Genomic DNA, 19,700 nt, shown 5'->3' on the forward strand with positions numbered 1-19,700 from the left:
AATGGTCTGGCAAGGTCGGAGGTTCTGCATGAGAGCCCGCGACACGCACCCTTGTCCCACATTGATCAAAATAGCTGGCAGTGGGTAATGGAGTCTGGAGTCCGTAAACAGGACCTGCATGCCTCCACTTATACCTGCCCGACGTGGGTTTGCCCCTCGTTGGGGTTGGGAACATCCATGCCTGAATCTTTACCAAAATGCCTTTCGACACAAGCTCACAGGGAGAGGTTCATTTGATCAATCATCTTGATCATTTTTGGTCTGGCACATTTCGTCAGTGAGCAGGCAGATTATGAGATGCACAATCAGATTAAGAGGTCAAGAAGGAGCAATGAGCTCTACTTCATTAGCAACACCAAGAATCAAAATTATCTGAACAAGTCAAGGCTCATTTTGTTTCTAAAATGACAGACAATTTAAATAAAGAAACATCCGTCTTAAGAAATCAAATGAAATATTTCTAATGCACTTGCTTTCTTAAAAGAAACAAAATGATGGTTCTATTGAATTCACAGCCCAGATAATTCATGCCCACCATAAGTGAGGACAATCACACAAGATAGCAAACCTGAAGGATCTCAAATGACTACTGGTTATGAGAAAGCTGCCCTTGCAGAGTCACATTGCCGAGTTCCACATTACCCAAAAAGGTTCTGCTACATGTTTGTTTCAAGATCCAAACAACTCCCAATCTGTGCCACCTGAAATGTGGTCCATGACAAGACCTACTTCCAGGTTACTTCTGCCTCTGCTCAACACTGCTCTTGGACAATCACAATGCACACAAAGCTGCCAAACATCTGGGGAACAGGAGCTGTAGCTGCCGAAGCCACCACCTCTAGCAGCTTGAAAGACGGCAAGCTCAAAATTCTTCACTGCTTATGCCTTACTCCATACACCACAACCGCTGAACATCTCAAGTCAATTCAAATCAGATGAATGGCAGAGGAACCACAGGAAATGAAAGGACTTGCATTTAGACTGAATGGCAACTCGTCTGATGTCTTTATATCTACCCTAGCACCCAATAATCATTTTTAAAGATGTTTCTACTCAAAGAGGCCAGATCAAAACGAGGGGCCACTAATGTAGGATAGACACCAGAAAATCCATAGGGCGATTCAGGGGTAAGTTATTGCCCTAACAATTCGTAAGAATTGAAATGGAGTCACTGTTAGGCAATACAACCTGTGGCCCCCATCCCTTTCAGATGGAGATCTTGAAAGTCTACAATCAATAATAACCATCCTCACCAACCCCTAGATACTTTCTCATGCCAGCTCAGTCTACCCAATATCATGCCAGCTCAGCCTACCCAATTATAAAGTTAGGATCTTATTCAATCTCTTGCCTCCTGGCAGCAAGGAGGTAGCTCTATGGAATCTGACATATTGGAATTTCCCTTTACATTTCCACAAAAACTTCTTTGAGATGGTTGCCAATGAGAGCAAGTGATGCTAACTGCACTATGGGTTAGAATGCAAAATCCTTACCATGCTGTTTTAACACCCACATAGGTAAAGGGATCGCAGGTAAGTGCCAAATATGCAGACTTCAGCTCCCCACCGCGCCTTGCCTCCCAAGGCAGCATCACTATCCAACAAATCCCCAATTTCTCGGCCCTCTCCCTCAACACTCTGAGCCTCATGCCCAGGAACGATCATAGTTTATGAGCAATCAATCCAATGCTGCACACAGTAATCCACCATCGTTATGTATCTGCAAGAACTGTATATGTGCAAAGAGCCATACATATCATCACTTTCAACAGTAATGCAAGATGGCAACACCATTAGAAAGCAATTATTTTATTTATAATAAAATTAATGGGTGTTTTAAAGAGCAAAAAGGTGAGGAAATCTTTTATGATGCGATGAGAGGAAAATGATTTCAAATATTAGGTTTTCGGGAGGCTTTTGATGTCAATGAAAAAGAATGGAAGGCTGTTTAATGCTGCACTCAGATTTTAAATGTAACTCTATCATGCACAAATTGTAATCTAGCCAACATGTACAATCAACATTCAGGCAATAACGTCCAACCCACAAACTGTTTCCAACAGGGTTCAGCAGTACAGTGATTATGCTATCCTACATCCAAAGGCTTTCTATTCCATTCACTAACAGCCAAGAAATCATTATTTTCAAAGAAAATAAAAAAAATGAAACCATCTGTTTATCAATGAAGAGCCCGAATGTTTAAAGGAAATTCGTCAAACCTTAAACAAACAAGTTCCAAAGCAACAGTCCTTCAATCATTATTTTGAAAAGCATTGCACAGATCGTCCCGTTTTAATGATTGCATTTTAACTTAATTTAAAACTCCCATCTGAAATAAAAGCTGAAGATTATTGGCCATACCCTAAGGGAATATGTTTCCACGTGGGCGAGACCAAAGTTCCAGTCCTTAAGCGAGTAACTAATAGGGAATTCAGGAGGAACCTCTTTACCCAGTGTGCAGTTAAGAATGTGGAGCTCGCTACCACAAGTAGCTCAGGTGGACTGTATAGATGAACTTAAGGGGGTGCTAGATAAGTAAGTGAGAGAGAACGAAATAGAAGGATCTGTTAATCGGGTTCGATGAAGTAGGGTGGGAGGATGTTCTTATGGAGCCTGTACACTGGCAAAGACTAGTTAGACTAATTTGCCAGTTTTTGTTTTCAATATAATTCTATGTAATCTGTATAAAAGCAAATTACTGCAGATGCTGGAATCTGAAACGAAAGAGAAAATGCTGGAAAATCTCAGCAAGTCTGGCCGCATCTGTAGGGAGAAAAAAGAGCTAACGTTTCGAGTCCGATGACTCTTTGTCAAAGCTGACTCTATGTAATCTGTAATCTCTTTTAAAGTTGTACCACGTACCTGGAAAGTCACAGTGATGAATTCTTCTCTTCTCCAACTCTGGATTATTTCTCCGGTTGAACCTGGGCGGCAGCACGTTCTGCTGCGCTACTTGCAGGGTAGCTGGGAGGGTATGGGCCCCAGTGGGTGACACCAACTTGCAGGCAATCGATGCGGCATAGGAGGGAGGTGGCGTCATGTTTTGCAGCAGCTCTGGTTGCCTGTCGGGGCTGCCGGGCTCAGAATTTGGGGGCGAGGGCGGCAGGTAGGTCGGCTGTTGAGCAAAGAACGGCGTTGATCCAGTAAACGTGCCGGCCGAGATAGAATGGAAGTGTTTCAACGTCGTCTGTTGATGCACCGTGCCGAGCGTGTTCATGCCAGTCATTCCTGTCGGGACAGAATCATTGGTGAGGTGGCCCATGCATGGCACGTTGCTTGGTGCACGAGAGGTGTTACCGGGAATGTTCACCAAGTCTGGGGAACTCAGTAGCTGGTACAGCTGACCTTGTTGTGGGGAAGCAGGCAGATGCATTTCGGGAGAAGGCAGCTCCTGCTTAATGAAAGTAGTGTTGATGTCTGGCGACTGCGAGGTGTTGAACACGCTGGTGAACTCTGGCAAGGCCTGGGTGTTAAGTGTCCTGTTTGTCTGGGTGAAAGCAGTAACCGCTTCTGAATGGGGTTGAACCATGGATGGTCTTTGAGGCTTGCAAAGGCCAGTTCGCAGGTACGTGATTTCGGGCAGAATCACATTGATGTTGACGCTGTACGGCAAGCTCCTTTCATCCTGGAAGAATTCATCCACCACTGAGGCACTGTCCCGTCTGTACTTCTTCACCTCTGGAACTGCCAGTAGCTGGGGAGAAAGATACTTCTCCATCTCACACCTAGTCTGCATTAAAAGTAAAAGGCAGCATGTAACGAATGGGTTTTTTTAAAAAAAAGACACAATTAAAATAAAATACAAGAGCCAAGTGCATTCAACTTGGTCTCGCAGAAGATGATCAAGCGCATGCACGGCACAAGTATCACTTCTTGCAAGGAATGGCATTTTAAAAACCTGCTAAAGGATTTTCCAACCCAGACAAAATATTTCAAATGTGCAACCTTGAAGCGGCCAGGGCATGGAGAATCGCTGGGGGGGGGGGGGGGTGAATCCGCCTCGCCACTCCGCCGCCGGCTGCAGAATTCTCCGGTGCCTGTTTTTTGGCGGGGGCGGGGATCGCGCCGCGCCGGTCGGGGGCCATTGGCAATGCCCCCCCCCCAATGGCGATTCTCCGGTCCCCGATGGGCCGAGCGGCCGCCTGTTTTCGGTCTGTCCCGCCGGCGTGGATTAGACCAGGTCTGTACCGGCGGGACACGGCTCCGAGGGCGGCCTGCGGAGTCCTCGGCAGTGGGGGGGGGGGGGGGGGGGGGGGTAAATAATGCCCCCTCGACACAGGCCCGCCCGCAGATCGGCGGGCCCCGATCGCGGGCCAGGCCATCGTGGGGGTGGGATCCCCCACGGTGGCCTGGCCCGCGATCGAGGCCCACTGATCTGCGGGTGGGCCTGTGCCGTGAGGGCACTCCTTCCCTCCGCGCTGGCCTGTGTAAAGCTCCACCATGACCGCCGGGGAGATGAAACCCCCTGCGCAAGCGCAGGAATCACGGCAGCGGTTCTGGGAACACGCTGGCACACATGAGCATGCAGCAACTCGCACCGGCTGGCGAAAGCCCTTCAGCGCCGGTTGATGCATGCCAACCACTCCAGCGCCGGCCTACCCCCCCACACAGGGTCCGCCCCGCCCGATACTGGAGAATCCCAGGCATGATCAGTGATGCCGAAAGGAAACTGTTTTAGCTTGGGACACCATTGTCCCATAAAGCCCAGTCACGTCAACATTCAAAGATTTTCCACTTTGATGTTTATACCATTACAGCATACATAGATTATTTACCAAACCATGTTAAACATTAATAAGACTGCAGGGAGGTAAAAATCGACAATCATTGTTCGGTTTCGAAATGATTGCATTATTCCAATTAACTTTGTTTGAAACGAAACTGATTTTATTTTAAATTTGCATTATTAAAATATAAAAGTGTTTTACTTGTGGGGTTGGGGGGGAAATTCTGCAAGTTGTATATTGAATGCCGATAGGTCTCAGAACCTCAGGATTGGCTGAAAGTACATACGCACGCCAACTCCCTACTCCTATTGAGCCTGGCTCTGGGAGCTTATCAGCATTCAGGCGGGAGAAACGGCATGTGCTTGACAGCCGCTGTGAAAATGAACACAACGCACAATCTAAAGATGAGCAGTTGAATGTGGAGTCACATTTCAGCCACTCCAAAGTCTTGCCGAGGGTAGAAGAAAAGTCGGCAAAACGATACATGTAGAGGCAGGAAAGGGCAAATGTAATCTCTGGGCAACCAATGCAGCTCCCAATGACCTCGGCTGGCACAGCAAGAACCGCTGCTGCACCAGTTGTACAGGGGGATCACTTTGCTTGAAATTTCAAGAGCCCTCCTGGCGCTGTGAGGCAGCGTTGCTAACCAATTAATTCCGTACTGAACGAAAGCCCAAGGAGGTGGTTCTCCTTAGTCACTGAATATACAGTAATAGTGCCGGCGCCTGCTGACTTTTGATTTTCTTTTCCACCACTTGCTTCCTACAGTGACTGAACTTCAAACTACTCCATGGCAGCAAAGTGCATCTGGTGTTCGCTATAAAAATGCAAGTCTTTACACTCAATCCGTAAATAACGTAACTAAGGCACTCAAAAGACAACTTCCACCATTGATTTGAACTAGCATCTTCCCAAATACCTACGTAGGTTTGTTGCTGGTCTTACTCCGTTCTTTGGCACACCCTTTGTTCAGCTGAAGTACAGTGTCATCACTTTTCCAGTGAATTAGCAGACAACATTCAACTTCCAATTTAAAGCAGCAACAGAAACACTTCTGCATCACAAAATTAAACTGGTCTGAAAGTGTTTTTAAAAAGGCTTGCTTGAAAAATGCACTGCACAACAAAACCAAAGTCGGCTGTACCTTGGTCGCTAAGAGCTCCATCACTCCTTAGTTCCATCCTACTTGGGTAAGGAGCACATCTAGCTCAATCACGTTCTAAACAGATGGACAACCAGGTTTCTGCGGATTAAAATGAAGCTGTGGCTTATCTTCAGCTGAGTCAATTCCGGTGAGTTTAAAGTGCCCACCAGAAAAATATATTCAGCATAAAAGAAAGGGAGAATTTGGTTATATGGCCCTGAGCAAGATGTTACGGTCCTATAACACCTATTGTGCTCAAGGCAGAAAATCCATTCTGACTGATCTTGAGAACGCTAGACCAAATTTTAGTAAGTGTGCAAATAACCAATTTTTTTTTTTGAATGAACATTTTATTGAGGTATTTTTGGTTTTACAATAACAAAATAAACAATGTACATGAATCTATAAACATAGTGCAAAAGCCGTCTCCCTCCCTTACAGGTCCCACCTTTATTAACCCCTACTCTAAGCTAAACCAACCCCCACCCCGCTTCTGCTGACGATTAATTTTCCGCAAAGTCGACAAACGGTTGCCAGCTCCGGGCGAACCCTAACATTGACCCTCTCATGCCGAACTTAATTTTCTGCAGACAGAGAAAGCTAGCCATGTCAGATTGCCAGGTCTCCGACTTCGGGGGCTTTGAGTACCTCCAAGCTAATAGTATCTGTCTCCGGGCTACCAGGGAATCAAAGGCCAGAACGTCTGCCTCTTTCTCCTCCTGGATTCCCGAATCTTCCGACAGCCCAAAGATCGCCACCTCTGGACTCGGTGCCACCCTTGTTTTTAACACTGTGGACATGACATCTGCAAACCCCTGCCAGAATCCACTGAGTTTTGGACATTTCCAGAACATGTGGACATGGTTCGCTGGTCCTCCCGCACATTTTGCACACCTATCTTCCACCCCAAAGAATCTGCTCACCCGGGCCACTGTCATGTGAGCCCGATGAACAACCTTGAATTGTATTCAAGGATGAGCCTGGCACATGTTGTGGATGTGTTGACTCTACTCAACACATCTGGCCATTGAGCATCCTCTATCTCTCCTCCCACTTGCGCTTCAGCTCATCAGTTTGCGTCTCCTCCGACCCCTAAGTTCCTTGTAAATGCCAGAGACGCTCCCTTCTCCAACCCACCTTCTGGAAACTACCCTGTCCTGAATCCCCCTTGGTGGTAGGAATGGGAAGGTTGAAACCGGTCTACGCAGGAAGTCCCGCACCTGCAGGTACCTGAATTTGTTTCCCCTCGCCAATCCAAACTTCTCCTCCAGCGCCCTTAAACTCGGAAAGCTCCCCTCTATAAACATATCCCCCATCCTCTCAATCCCTGCTCTCCGCCATCCACGGAACACCCCCATCCATACTTCCCGGGGCATTATTACAGATTGGAGACCAAACCGATGCTCCATCTGCTCCCACATGCTTCCTCCATTGCCCCCAGACTCTCAGGGCCGCCACCACCACGGGGTTGGTGGAGTACCGTGCTGGCGGGAACGGCAGAGGTGCAGTTACCAACGCCCACAAACTGGTGCCCTTGCCAAATAACCAATTATTAACCATAGATTTCAGGTCTCAATACGTGTTTTTTTTCCCCCTCCGTTTTAAAAAGCCCAAAGATAACCCAACATCATTCCTCGACATGGGGGCACTGCCATAGGGTGGGAAGAATATGATCCATGCCTGTAGATCTCTGGAATGCGAGTCTCCGATCTGAACAAGGTCACCCGGGGGAAATGGCAAACATAGGCCATGTGAGAGATAGAATAGAACCATCACCCTACAGTAGACCCTGATTGCAGACAGTTTGTGGCGATCTCCAGGTTGCCGACAGTAGGGGTTAGATGGGGAGGCGACCTTTTCTTTGATTACCGTTCACAACAGATATAAAAGTGTTGGGATGAAAGGCAGCACAGATTCAATCTGAAGATGAACTATACCAAGATCTGGGGTAAAGCTTGTATTTTGCACAATGCCACCTTTGTCAATTTGGGAATTGGACTCACACCAGAGAGGGAAAAATATTAAATCATGGCAAATTGATCACACAGTACGGGTTGACAGTAAAACAGCCCACTGCTCTCTCCTTGGTTGCAAATCAGGAAATTATCAGTGTAACAGTGTATGGCAATTGTGGATGTAAACCTGCAGCACATTTTATTTTTTAAAATGCCACATGGCGAGTGGCAATTTAATTTAATACCGCTGAATGTGCCCCATATACAAGTTAACTGCGTAGCTCTGACTTCCACCTCCCCCGCCCGCCCCCCAAAGGATTGCGTTCACAGATCAAGTCTTTAAGACCTATAAGTGAGTGTAATCGGAGCTGTTTGCAAACTACAAGCAGACCTCAAGGAAAATAGCGGCTATTATTTTCCATAACAAACAACAGAATTTAACAGAAGTTTGGAGCTGAAGAGAAATGCTTGATAATCGGGCTCTTCAGAATTAAAGGATATTACTGACACCGTAGAAATTGGAGGTCTCTTCACCCTGTGAAAGAATGACTAATTCCGCAAAAGAACTACATCACTGTTTGAGCCCAATTTATTGTTTTTAAGTCAGACTTCAGAAAATATTTAACACTCTGCCACAAAGCTTGGCATTGGGATGGGTTTTCAAAGCAAGCTGCTTCAAAATTGATCAAGTAAAATTTCTAAAGATCCTTCATACAACGGCAGCCATATCGAGACACCAATCTTTTTTAAAAAATAAAACTATTTCACTTATTCAACAATACTCGCATTTTCTTCATATAAAAACTAACTGGTGGATTGCATCACACAGAAGGCGGCTAATCTTATTTTTGTTTCTGACACAACAGTCAACTTCATATGTACAATTCCCCAAAGAGTAACAGATAGGAATAATTAAAACTATTATGGGTTTTGATTGCTCACCTTTCCAACTTTTCCCCTTAAGATATGCAGGTAGCTGGAACAGAGTTGGTTTAATGTTAATTCTGCAAACTTAGACTGGAGAATAAACTTTATCTGTCCAGGTGCAGACACTTAAGAATGCCATGAACTGTATTTTAAGCGTTACTGCATGCAAAAGTTAATGTTTGACGAAGCTGATACAGTTGCAGGAACAAAAACAATGAAAGAATAACTTAAAATGATGAATGTGCCAATGGTTTGTAAACTCATGGGTCACAAGAGAACATTGGCTGCGGGTTCTCTTCAAGCTTTAGAAGTCCGTTCTAAATCAGAATCACAGAAGAGAACCGCACAGAAGGAGGCCACTCGGCCTATCAATTCTATGCCAGTTCTTTCGAAATGCAATGCCTTCTGCCCTATTACGACACCCACGTTTTTGACCCTATATTGCGTTTCTTTTTTTCCCTGTTATTTTTGAAGTCACGGAAACCTCGAACAAGCTTATGGTATTGGTTATTAAATATTTCGGTTGGGCTTAAAAGAGTGTACAACATCTGGAGTGAGACTGAGATCAAGGGCAAGAAAGCATGAACGAGGCAACACATGAAAGCAAGTGAGATTTAAAAGTAAAAAGCGTTTCCAGTATCGACCGACTGAAATTTGTTAAAGCTAATTATGTCATAGATGGTATTCAAAAATCTCAAGCATTTATTTGTGCCCTGGCTTTGAGTAAAACATCAACGATTTCTCATATGTTAAAACCACTTAAGGCTGTTGGGTGGCTTTATTACTGTGCTTTGGATCATTAATGAGCAATTAAGAAGAAAGATGAGAAGACAAGGAAATGCCTGACCTTCTTCCTTGTGTTCAGTATGACTAAAAGATTATTTGCAGAAAACATAAGCAATTTCAGCTTTAAACACAATATTCAGTAGTGCTGGAACTGCATACTTACTCACAGCCCCCTTCCATCGCAAGAGTAAGCAATGTTTTTTTTAAATATAAAAAAAATACATTAAAACCCAATATTTATCTAGCCATTCGCTGTATAATTGTCATTTAGAAAATTATTACTAGCTTTTTAACGAGAACCAGAATTTATTTTGTGAATTGTGAACAGAAACAATAATTACACAGGTTATAAAATTAGTTTCTGTCAGTGTTGTTTAGCTATTCTGTGAAACAACCTATATTCGTACTGATTTCGCGCATATGCAACAGGTGTGATTAACATGTACATGTGCAAGAGGAGACCATGCCCATTAACAGATGCACACAAACTATTACTGGAGTTACGGAAACATTGGTTGTCGTTGAGACGAAGGAGTCAAGTTAACCCTTCTGAATATTTCAACCATTCACCAACGTTACGTTTCGAAGGAAAGGAAAACATTAAATGCAATGGTGAGAATGCCGAAATTAATCAGAGCACGGTCACCACTCGAGCTACCTAAAAGTTGTTGAACTTGGTTGTGCCACATTCCCTTCAAGACTGAACGAGTGGAGAAGGGGAACAAAAAGCGCAAAGTGGAACAATATTTGCTGGACAAACATTTGAATGCCATTAATAAAAACGTTCTCTCGGTATGATTTCTTACCACCATGCCAATTAGATTAGGTGCTCCCTGTTGCTTTTGCTAAGTCATCAGCCAATCATCTTTTCACACAATTGTGTGAATGACCTTTAGTTAAATCTGTTAGTCACTCGAAAATCAATCACTGGCTGTAATGGTTATTCACCACATCAGAATTCTAATCGTGATCATGACCAGTGGAAGATATATTTTCTCTCTGCTTACTTCAAACCAACATTCAATTTATCCCCAATAATCTTTTTTTTTAAAGTACAGACAGATATTCTATAATATTCTTTCAACGCCTAAACAACAGCTGCCTCTAACTCCTTCATCGACCAACAGCTTTAACCGGTAACTTCTGAAGACTCAACTGAAATGTTCATGTCTCCGCGATAGTTCAATTTACTTTCCTGCTTCTTCTCAACATCTATTAGCTCTCCACCAAGTCCAAGTTTTATCTAAAGGTCCTTGATATTTAATTTGTTAACCTTCTCTATAAACAGCTAATACGGTAGGGAGCACAGTGGGTAGCACTGTTGCTTCACAGCGCCGGAGACCCGGGTTGGGTCACTGTCTGTGTGGAGTCTGCACGTTCTCCCAGTGTCTGCCTGGGTTTCCCCCGGGTACTCCGGTTTCCTCCCACAAGTCCCAAAGACGTGCTGGTTAGGTGAATTGGACATTCTGAATTCTCCCTCTGTGTACCCGAACAGGCGCCAGAATGTGGCAATAGAGATAAATAAATAAATAGACAATAAAGATTTTTATTAATAAATGTCACCAGTTTTCCATCACCCAGTGACACACAAACAATCATTTGATTTGGGTTTCCAAGTCTGCTCCTGAGCTACCGAAAACATAATGGCGGCAAGGTAGCACAGTGGATAGCACTGTTGCCTCTCAGTGCCAGGGTCCCAAGTTCGATTCCCCGCTGGGTCACAGTGTGTGCGGAGTCTGCACGTTCTCCCCGTGTCTGCGTGCGTTTCCTCCAGGTGCTCCAGATTCCTCCAACAAGTCCAGAAAGACATGCTGTGCTGTTAGGTGAATTGGACATTCTGAATTCTCCCTCAGTGTACCCTAACAGGCGCTGGAGTATGGCGACTAGGGAATTTTCACAGTAACCTCATTGCAGTGTTAATGTAAGTCTACTTGTGACAATAAAGATTATTATTATTCAACAATATAGATGCCAGGACACAGCTCATTGATTCTGTGATTCCTGTGTCAGAGTTGAAACAATAACGGAAAAGCAGCCTTTGACTTCAAAACATGTTGCTCTCTAGAACGGCTCAACACAATCCTGGACAGATGCAAGAAAATACTTATTTCTTGGTAGAAAAACTCTCACATCTAGCTTCCAATCTTGTTCTCAACTTCCTTCCTTCATCAATACGCCTAGGACCAGGGACCCTCTGAGCTTCACTCGATGTCCTTCCAAAGACCCAATGACGTCTGGAATTCTCAGATTGTTGCGATTCACTTTACCTGCCGGCAGTGCATCCGTGCCAGTGGGGTTCCCAATGATGTCAGGTGGTTACAATGGGAAATCCCAGTGACATATAGGAGGGTAGATAGAATCCCGCCGCTGTCAGCGAACGGTGCGTGGCTGAGAACCACGCGGTTGGAGAACGGGAGAATCCCGCCCACCATGTTATACCTCTCTTCCTTCTCCCTATATCCTAGTCTGTTGGAATAAAGACTCATCCCACATTCTTCCTCCTTGGAGCCTCAAAATTATGAAATTTTTGACATGTCTCAATCTTTTCTTCCACCTACCCTTTTAAAACTTAAGGCACCACATCACTACATCCTGATTTATCGTGTGTTCTTTGGGAACTTCGCCTGCATTTGGTTTCTCCAAGAAATTTTTAATACAATTTAAAAACCCAATAATGAATTTTTATAAATGAACTGGAATAGAATTGAATGACGTACGCAGGAGAATTACTAATTAGCCAGCTCCAGAGGCGACAAGGTGGCGCAGTGGTTAGCACTGTTGCTTCACGGCGCCGAGGACCCGGGTTCGATCCTGGCCCCGGGTCACTGTCCGTGTGGAGTTTTCACATTCTCAGTGTGGGTCTCACCCCCACAACCCAAAGTAGTGCAGGATAGATGGATTGGCCATGCTAAATTGACCCTTAACTAGAAAGAAAACAGAATAGGGACTGTAAAAAAAAAAAATTTTTTTTAAATAATTAACCTGCTCTAACTAGGTTATGTTAAACAGAAATTATCCTTTCTAACAACTTGCACGGTGATTAGCAAGGCTTGCTCACAGCGTCAAGGACCTGGGTTTGATTCTGGCCTTGGGTGACTGTGTGGAGTTTGCACATTCTACCTGTGTCGGCGGGGGTTTCCTCCGGGTGCTCCAGTTTCTTCCCAAAGTCCAAAGACGTGCAAGTTATGCGGATTTGCCATGCTAAATTGCCCCTTAAGTGTCAAAAAGGTTAGGTGGAGTTATAGGGTTACAGCGGGAGCCGGGGCCTGGATGGGTGCTCTTTCGGAGGGTCGGTGCAGACTCGATGGGCCGAATGCCCTCTTACTGCACGGTAGGGATTCTATGATTCAACAGAGTCAGGCAATCCTAAAGTCGTTCACAGAAGCATTACCCAGTAATATCTGACCCCAAGCCACAGAAAGAGATATTAGGACAAGTGACTCAAAGAGATAGGCTTAATGGTGGATCTTAAAGGTGGCACAATAAATGGCTGGCATTTTAGGTAGGGGCTGCACTCGGGGGAAATGCACAAGAGGATCGATGGTGTGGGGCACAGAGATGCTGGAGAATGGCAGGTCTGGGGGAGGTTAGAGTGTTTGGAAGGTGCTGAAAGGGGGAGGGGACAATGGCAGGATTTGAACTTCAGGATGAGAATTTTCAACCCGCACAAACACTTTTTTAAAAATTCATTTACAGGATGCAGGTATCGCTGGTTAGGCCAGCATTCATTGCCCATCCCTATTTGCCTGTAAGGTGGCGGTGGTCGGCTCCCTTCTTGAAGCACTGCAGTTTTAGTATAGGTAAACCCACAGTGCTGTTAGGGAGGCCGCTCCGGGATTTTGATCTCCACAGGTGGCCTGTAATGAACTTTTTAAAATAACCTCTTGAGGACCAGATGTAAGTGTTTCCAGCAGTCGGTGGCTGAGACGGGAAAGGATCAGACCCCCACTCAGTGCCGATTGCTAAAAACCAAAATTTCCACCCTGGAGATGCATAATCACATGTCTGCGAATTCCAATGTTCGGAGAAAATTTGGAAGTATTTTAAAAACATACGACAGAATTTTCTGTTTCTGAGACTAAGTGCAGTGGTGGGAGGATCTGGCAGCACCTTTCCCGCTAGTGAAAATTCCGGGATCCAGGGCAGCACGGTGGCGCAGTGGGTTAGCCCGGATGCCTCACGGCGCCCAGGTTCCAGGTTCGATCCCGGCTCTGGGTTACTGTCCGTGTGGAGTTTGCACATTCTCCCCATGTTTGCCTGGATTTCGCCCACACAACACAAAGATGTGCAGGCTAGGTGGATTGGCCACGCTAAATTGCCCCTTAATTGGAAAAAAAATGAATTGGGTACTCTAAATTTATTTAAAAAAAAGAACTACAGGATCCTGCATCAGGTTCTGTACGTGGAACCTCATTTAATTATGCACAGGTGAGTTCCCTGGTTCCCGCTAACTCACAGCGTGTGGGTTTGAAGGTTCCAGGGCCATATATAAACAGCAGTTCAGCACACCCTGATCACTCTCTCCAGCCCACCTGTCCTCACCGAACCATCCAGGATGTCAGCAACCCCCCCACCAGCCTCACCTCACACTCCATCCCCAGTTGAACTTCAGACCTTTGTGGCAACACAGTGGCGCAGTGGGTAGCACTGCTGCCTATGGCGTTGAGGTCCCAGGTTCGATCCTGACCCCGGGTCACTGTTTGTGCGGAGTTTGCACGTTCTCCCCGTGTCTGCGTGGGTTTCACCCTCACAACCCAAAGAGGTGCAGGTTAGGTGGATTGGCCATGCTAAATTGTCCCTTAATTGGAAAACAAATAATTGGGTACTCTAAATTTATTTAAAAAAAGAACTTCAGACCTTTGTTGCAGTGGCTGCTCCAGTCCCGCAGCACAGTCCTGGCCAGATAGGTGGCAGCATGGTACGCAGTGGGTAGCATTGTTGCCTCACTGCGCCGAGGTCCCTGGTTCGATCCCGGCTCTGGGTCACTGTCCGTATGGAGTTTGCACATTCGCCCCGTGTTTGCGTGGGTGTCACCCCCACAACCCAAAGATGTGCAGTGTAGGTGCATTGGTCACGCTAAGGGCAGCACGGTAGCATTGTGGATAGCACAATGGCTTCACAGCTCCAGGGTCCCAGGTTCAATTCTGGCTTGGGTCACTGTCTGTGCGGAGTCTGCACATCCTCCCCGTGTGTGCGTGGGTTTCCTCCGGGTGCTCCGGTTTCCTCCCACAGTCCAAAGATGTGCAGGTTAGGTGGATTGGCCATGCTAAATTGCCCCTTAGTGTCCAAAATTGCCCTTAGTGTTGGGTGGGGTTACTGGGTTATTGGGATAAGGGGAGGTGTTGACCTTGGATAGTGTGCTCTTTCCAAGAGCCGGTGCAGACTCGATGGGCTGAATGGCCTCCTTCTGCACTGTAAATTCTTTTTTTTTAATGTTTTAATTGCCCCTTAATTGGAAAAATAATGAATTGGGCACTCTAAATTTATGTTAAAAAAAATAGCTCTGGCCAGATAGACACTGGTGTGTGGCACCGTGGGGGAAGCAGACCCATGTACTCCCCAACCCCATACGCAGTACTAATCCGTGAAAGTGACACAGGGAGGGTCCATGGATCCAGCAGCATGGTGCTGTCCTTGAAGGCCAACTCAGCATGGAGACGGAGGGCAGGAACGGGACTGTCCCAGCAGAGTGATGTTCAGTACATCAGGAATATGCAGCACTCTGGCAGAAAGGGAACTCACCCCCAAGTGTTTGCGAACCGAGGACCACCTTGTGTAAGCCACTCTTTAGCAATCGGCTTTCAATCAGATGTAATTTCATGCTGGCCTGATGCAAGATTAAGAAGCCTTCATGAGGTGCAAATAGAATTCATGCCACCAACCAGTGGGAAGACTGACCTGTCATTAACCTGCCATTGGGAGAATTGCAATGTGATTTTAGGCCAGCAGATGTCTGCCTTTTTGGCTTTTGTTCGATTCTCCTCTCCCGCCCAGGCAAGGGTGGGAGAATTCCGCCCACAGAAAGGTATATGGCAAGAAGGGGCAGCACTGTGGTGCAGTGGGTAGCGCTGCTGCCTCACAGCACCGAGGACCCGGGTTCGATCCTGGCCCTAGGTCTCTGTTCGTGTGGCGTTTGCACATTCTCCCCGTGTCTGCGTGGCTCTCACCCCCACAACCCAAAGATGTGCAGGGTAGGTGGATTGGGCATGCTAAAATTGCCGCTTAATTGGAAAAATAAAAAATATGTGGCAAGAAAGAAGCCATTCAGAGTTCATCATTACTGTACTAGCCTAAAGAAAATTTGTCAGTCTAATCCCATCTCCCGGCTCTTGATCCATAACCCTGCAAGTTGTGACACCCTAAGTGCATTCCATTGTTTAAATTTCATGAAGGTTTCTGCCTCTACCACCCTTTCAGACAGCGTGATCCAGACCCCCATCACCCTCTGGGTGAAATTATTACTCAAATCCCTTTTAATCCTTCTACCAATTACAATGTGCCAACAGAAATAGGTCCTTTCTGTCCACTCTATCTAGGTCTCTCATAATTCCCACAGTTTCCTCTATTCTAAAAGAAAACAACTCCAAACATACCCAATCTTTTCTCACAGCTAAAGGTCTCCATTCCTGGCAGCATTTCTTTTCTTATTTCTTGGGATGTGGGCATTGCTGGCACGGCCAGCATTTCTTGCCCATAAAACTGCAGTCCATCGAGTGTAGGTGCAGCCAAAGCAGTGTTAGGAAGCCAGCTCCAGGACTTTGCCTCCGTGACAGTGGAACGATGGCAATATGGTTCCAAGTCAGTATCGTAAATCTCCACTGCACCCACTCTAATCTCTTCACATCCTTCCTGTAATGTGGTGACTAGAACCTTTCGCTCTCCTCCGTCTAACCAGTGCTTTATACAGTTCTAGCAAAAGCTCCCACTTCTTACACTTGAGGCTGCGGCCAAGAAAGGAAAGTCTCCCACAGGTCTTCTCGACCACCTTTTCTACCTGCCCTGCTGCACTGAGTTTTTTTTAAAAAAAATCTCCTCCGCTCTTCCTTTCATCATTCCTTACCCCCACAGACACTTATTTGTCCATGGGGACACTTGTTGCCAACATCACTATTAAAGGGGAAGTTTAACTTCAAATTCACAATATCTGCACTCATGCCAATGAATGCTCTTCGCGATTCAGTTCCTCACAAATTCTGGAACGAGAAACCAGCAACAGCAACATGAAACAATGATTGTGCAATCCAAAACTAAACCCTGTACCATTGGTCAAATTTGCAATTACTGCCAAGGTTTTAAAACTTGTGGACGGAAGTTGCAAGGTTAACTTTGAGACCTCCACAATTAAGTTAGATTTATAACTAAGCAAATGAAGAAGCTTTGCCCCGAGTAAGCCTCAAGCAACAATTAGATCGCACAATCCATAACATTCTTGAAACTGGTGGCTGTTCCCGACAAGGCAGGTGTATTAGCAGCATCAAACAAACCTGGTTCCACTGATAGCCAGGTGTTGTCACAAGAATTTATTTTTTCTTATAAATTAGAGTACCCAATTATTATTATTTTTCCCAAATAAGGGGCAATTTAGCGTGGCCAATCCGCCTAACCTGTACATCTTTGGGATGCAGGGGGGTGAAACCCACGCACACACGGGGAGAATGTGCAACTCCGCACGAACAGTGACCCAGGGCCGGGATTCGAACCCGGGTCCTCAGTGCCGCAGTCTCAATGCTAACCACTGCGCCACATGCCGCCCCCGTCACAAGAATTTCCGTGGAATAATGGTGTGCATGTATATTTTTATACCAAATCCACTTGGACTGTTCAGAACAAACTTAGCAGCACCATTATTGGGTTGTATGCGCACCAAATGAATTATATGCCAGCATGAAGTACTTAGGCATACCAGTCATCCACTTTAGTTTTCACTTTCAATTTAAACCAAGTAATGAATTAACAGTACCACACCAATTTAGCACACACTGCCTTAAGCACAGCTTTTCATATCCAGTAACAATAGCACAATGATTTAACAGGGGTCCACATCTTTAACAGGGGTCTGCCATGCAGATGAATTTTTCGTCAGCTGGCATATCTAGCCATTCATTTGGTTTGGGATAGGATTGTTTAGTCATCCGAAACTGGTACCAGGAATTAGCCGCCACCTCCAGCATACCAGAAACATTTCACGGCACTCTCGTAACAGCAACCCGATCCCGTTTGCTTCTTGTTCCTTTATGCGTTTTGCTCTGGTCCTCTGAACTATTTGAGCACACAAATTTTTAAAAAGGTTTGGAGCTTTACGCAACACACCCACATTGCTCGGCACTTCAAATAAACAACTACTAAATATTGAATGAATTAGGGTTGGGAATTACCATGTGTGGGTTATCACTTGAGGTGAAGCAGCATGCTGTTGCACTCTACTGAGATTTTAAGGTTTTAGACAAAACGTTCCATTGAAATCCCGTAACTTTACAGCATGCAAGAGGAATAAGGTTATATATTCCTTGCGGGTTCAATGAAAAGTTGCAACAAAACTGCAAGGGAGCTGCACCAATATTTTCCAAAACAAATCAAAATATCTGGAATAGAAAATACCAACGCGTAATAGCTGACAGAGATCAACACAGCCCCAGGGATGGTGAATATTCACAGAGTTATGAGGGGAACATTCATCAAGCAGACACTGCAGTTGAAGATACCAATGCTACATTCCCCCTTCATCTGCAAAAGCTCCACATAATGCCAAAATATTTGAGAGCCATACCTTCCTCCCCCCCTCCGCTTGAGGATATCAGCTGACTAATGGAAAATCTGATCAATGATTGGACTTGCAGCGAATTCTGATTCCATCCAGCTCCCCACCTCCGAGAGGGGTGGAAAAAAAAAGTTGTAAAGTTTGGTGCTGGCCACACATTTAGAGTTTTCTGATTTTAGATCCTCCAGCTGTCGTCGGCATATTTTCAGTGCAGTGGCTGGGAAGTTTTTTCTCGTCTCAATGACTCGCTCTGTGGGCGAGGGGCAGAGTCAGATGCTCGAATGGCAAGTGCTAAACCAGCTGCAGCCCTCGCCCAATGGCCAAAAAAGAAACATCATTCAAAAATAAAAATTGCAACACATCCTCGTCCCCCATCGCCTGATGCATACTGAACATTCTCCCTCAGACGACAGACATCGAGCCCCATCGCGCATCTCCCCCCGCCCCAAACCCCTTTCAACAATGTCACTGTGCAACACTGAGCCACTCCCACTGGGAGGGAGTAGAGATGCAATTCATTGCCTGGGGAAGCTCTGTGCATTTTCAAGTCAATTAAATTACAAGCTACTATATGCACACAGACATACACTATAATCCTGGTGTAAGATGGGGGGAAACACTCAATGAGCTCCCCTTCCTTGAAGTATTTAACTAGAGACATTAGGCAGTATGAGGACTTTGGACGTTGAGGGTCTGGGTGACCTAGATTCATAGTATTTACAGTGCAGAAGAGGGCCATTTGGTCCATCAAGCCTGCACCATCCCTTGCAAAGAGCACCCCACCTAAGGCCACACCTTATCTCCATAACCCCACCTAACCTTTTGTTTTTTGGACACTTTGGGGCAATTTAGCTTCCTCAATCCACCTAACCTGCACACCTGTGGACTGTGGGAAGAACCGGAGCACCTAGAGGAAACCCACACAGACACGGGGAGAACGTGCAGACTCCGCACAGACAGTGACCCAAGCCAGGAATCAAACCTAGGACCCTGGAGCTGTGAAGCAACTGTGCTAACCACTGTGCTGCATCTCCCAAACTACTGGCCTGCCCTGCAATGGTTGGAATTCCGACCTCAGACAGCGGGATCCACCCCCACCCTGCCGCCCATTCACCCTAGCGGTGTTTACACGCGTCTCCTTAACGTCGCTTTCCATTCACAACAAGCAGCAGCAGCTCCCCCGCCACCCCTGAACTTTCAGCAAACACTGTGATTTGGGGAGGGGAGGAGGGGGGTTAACCCTTCCACCCCTCTTGCGCAAATGAAAAACACAAATAACGTTTTAAGGACAAGGGGTAACTGTTAAAAGTTTGAAGGCGGGAGGTTACAAAAGACAAATCGAAAGGGAAGTCGTTGCAAATCAGAAGCAAAACAGTCTCTCCCCGCCCAACACTGTGCGGGGGG

The 19,700-nt window shown here is 45.8% G+C and overlaps 1 protein-coding gene across 3 annotated transcripts in view; it reads right to left on the reverse strand.

The window, feature by feature from the left end:
• Positions 1-19,700, reverse strand: part of LOC119977589 (Krueppel-like factor 5) — a 47,146-nt gene that overhangs the window by 26,928 nt on the left and 518 nt on the right. For 2 of the 3 annotated variants that reach the window (XM_038818703.1, XM_038818702.1), the window contains exon 2: positions 2,862-3,729. In XM_038818703.1, coding sequence (XP_038674631.1) covers positions 2,862-3,729 — 868 coding nt within the window. The remainder of the gene's footprint in view (positions 1-2,861; positions 3,730-19,700) is intronic. The other variant, XM_038818704.1, reaches the window with a different exon arrangement.

The sequence above is a fragment of the Scyliorhinus canicula genome, chromosome 14, assembly GCF_902713615.1.
Source record: "Scyliorhinus canicula chromosome 14, sScyCan1.1, whole genome shotgun sequence".
NCBI lineage: Eukaryota > Metazoa > Chordata > Chondrichthyes > Carcharhiniformes > Scyliorhinidae > Scyliorhinus > Scyliorhinus canicula.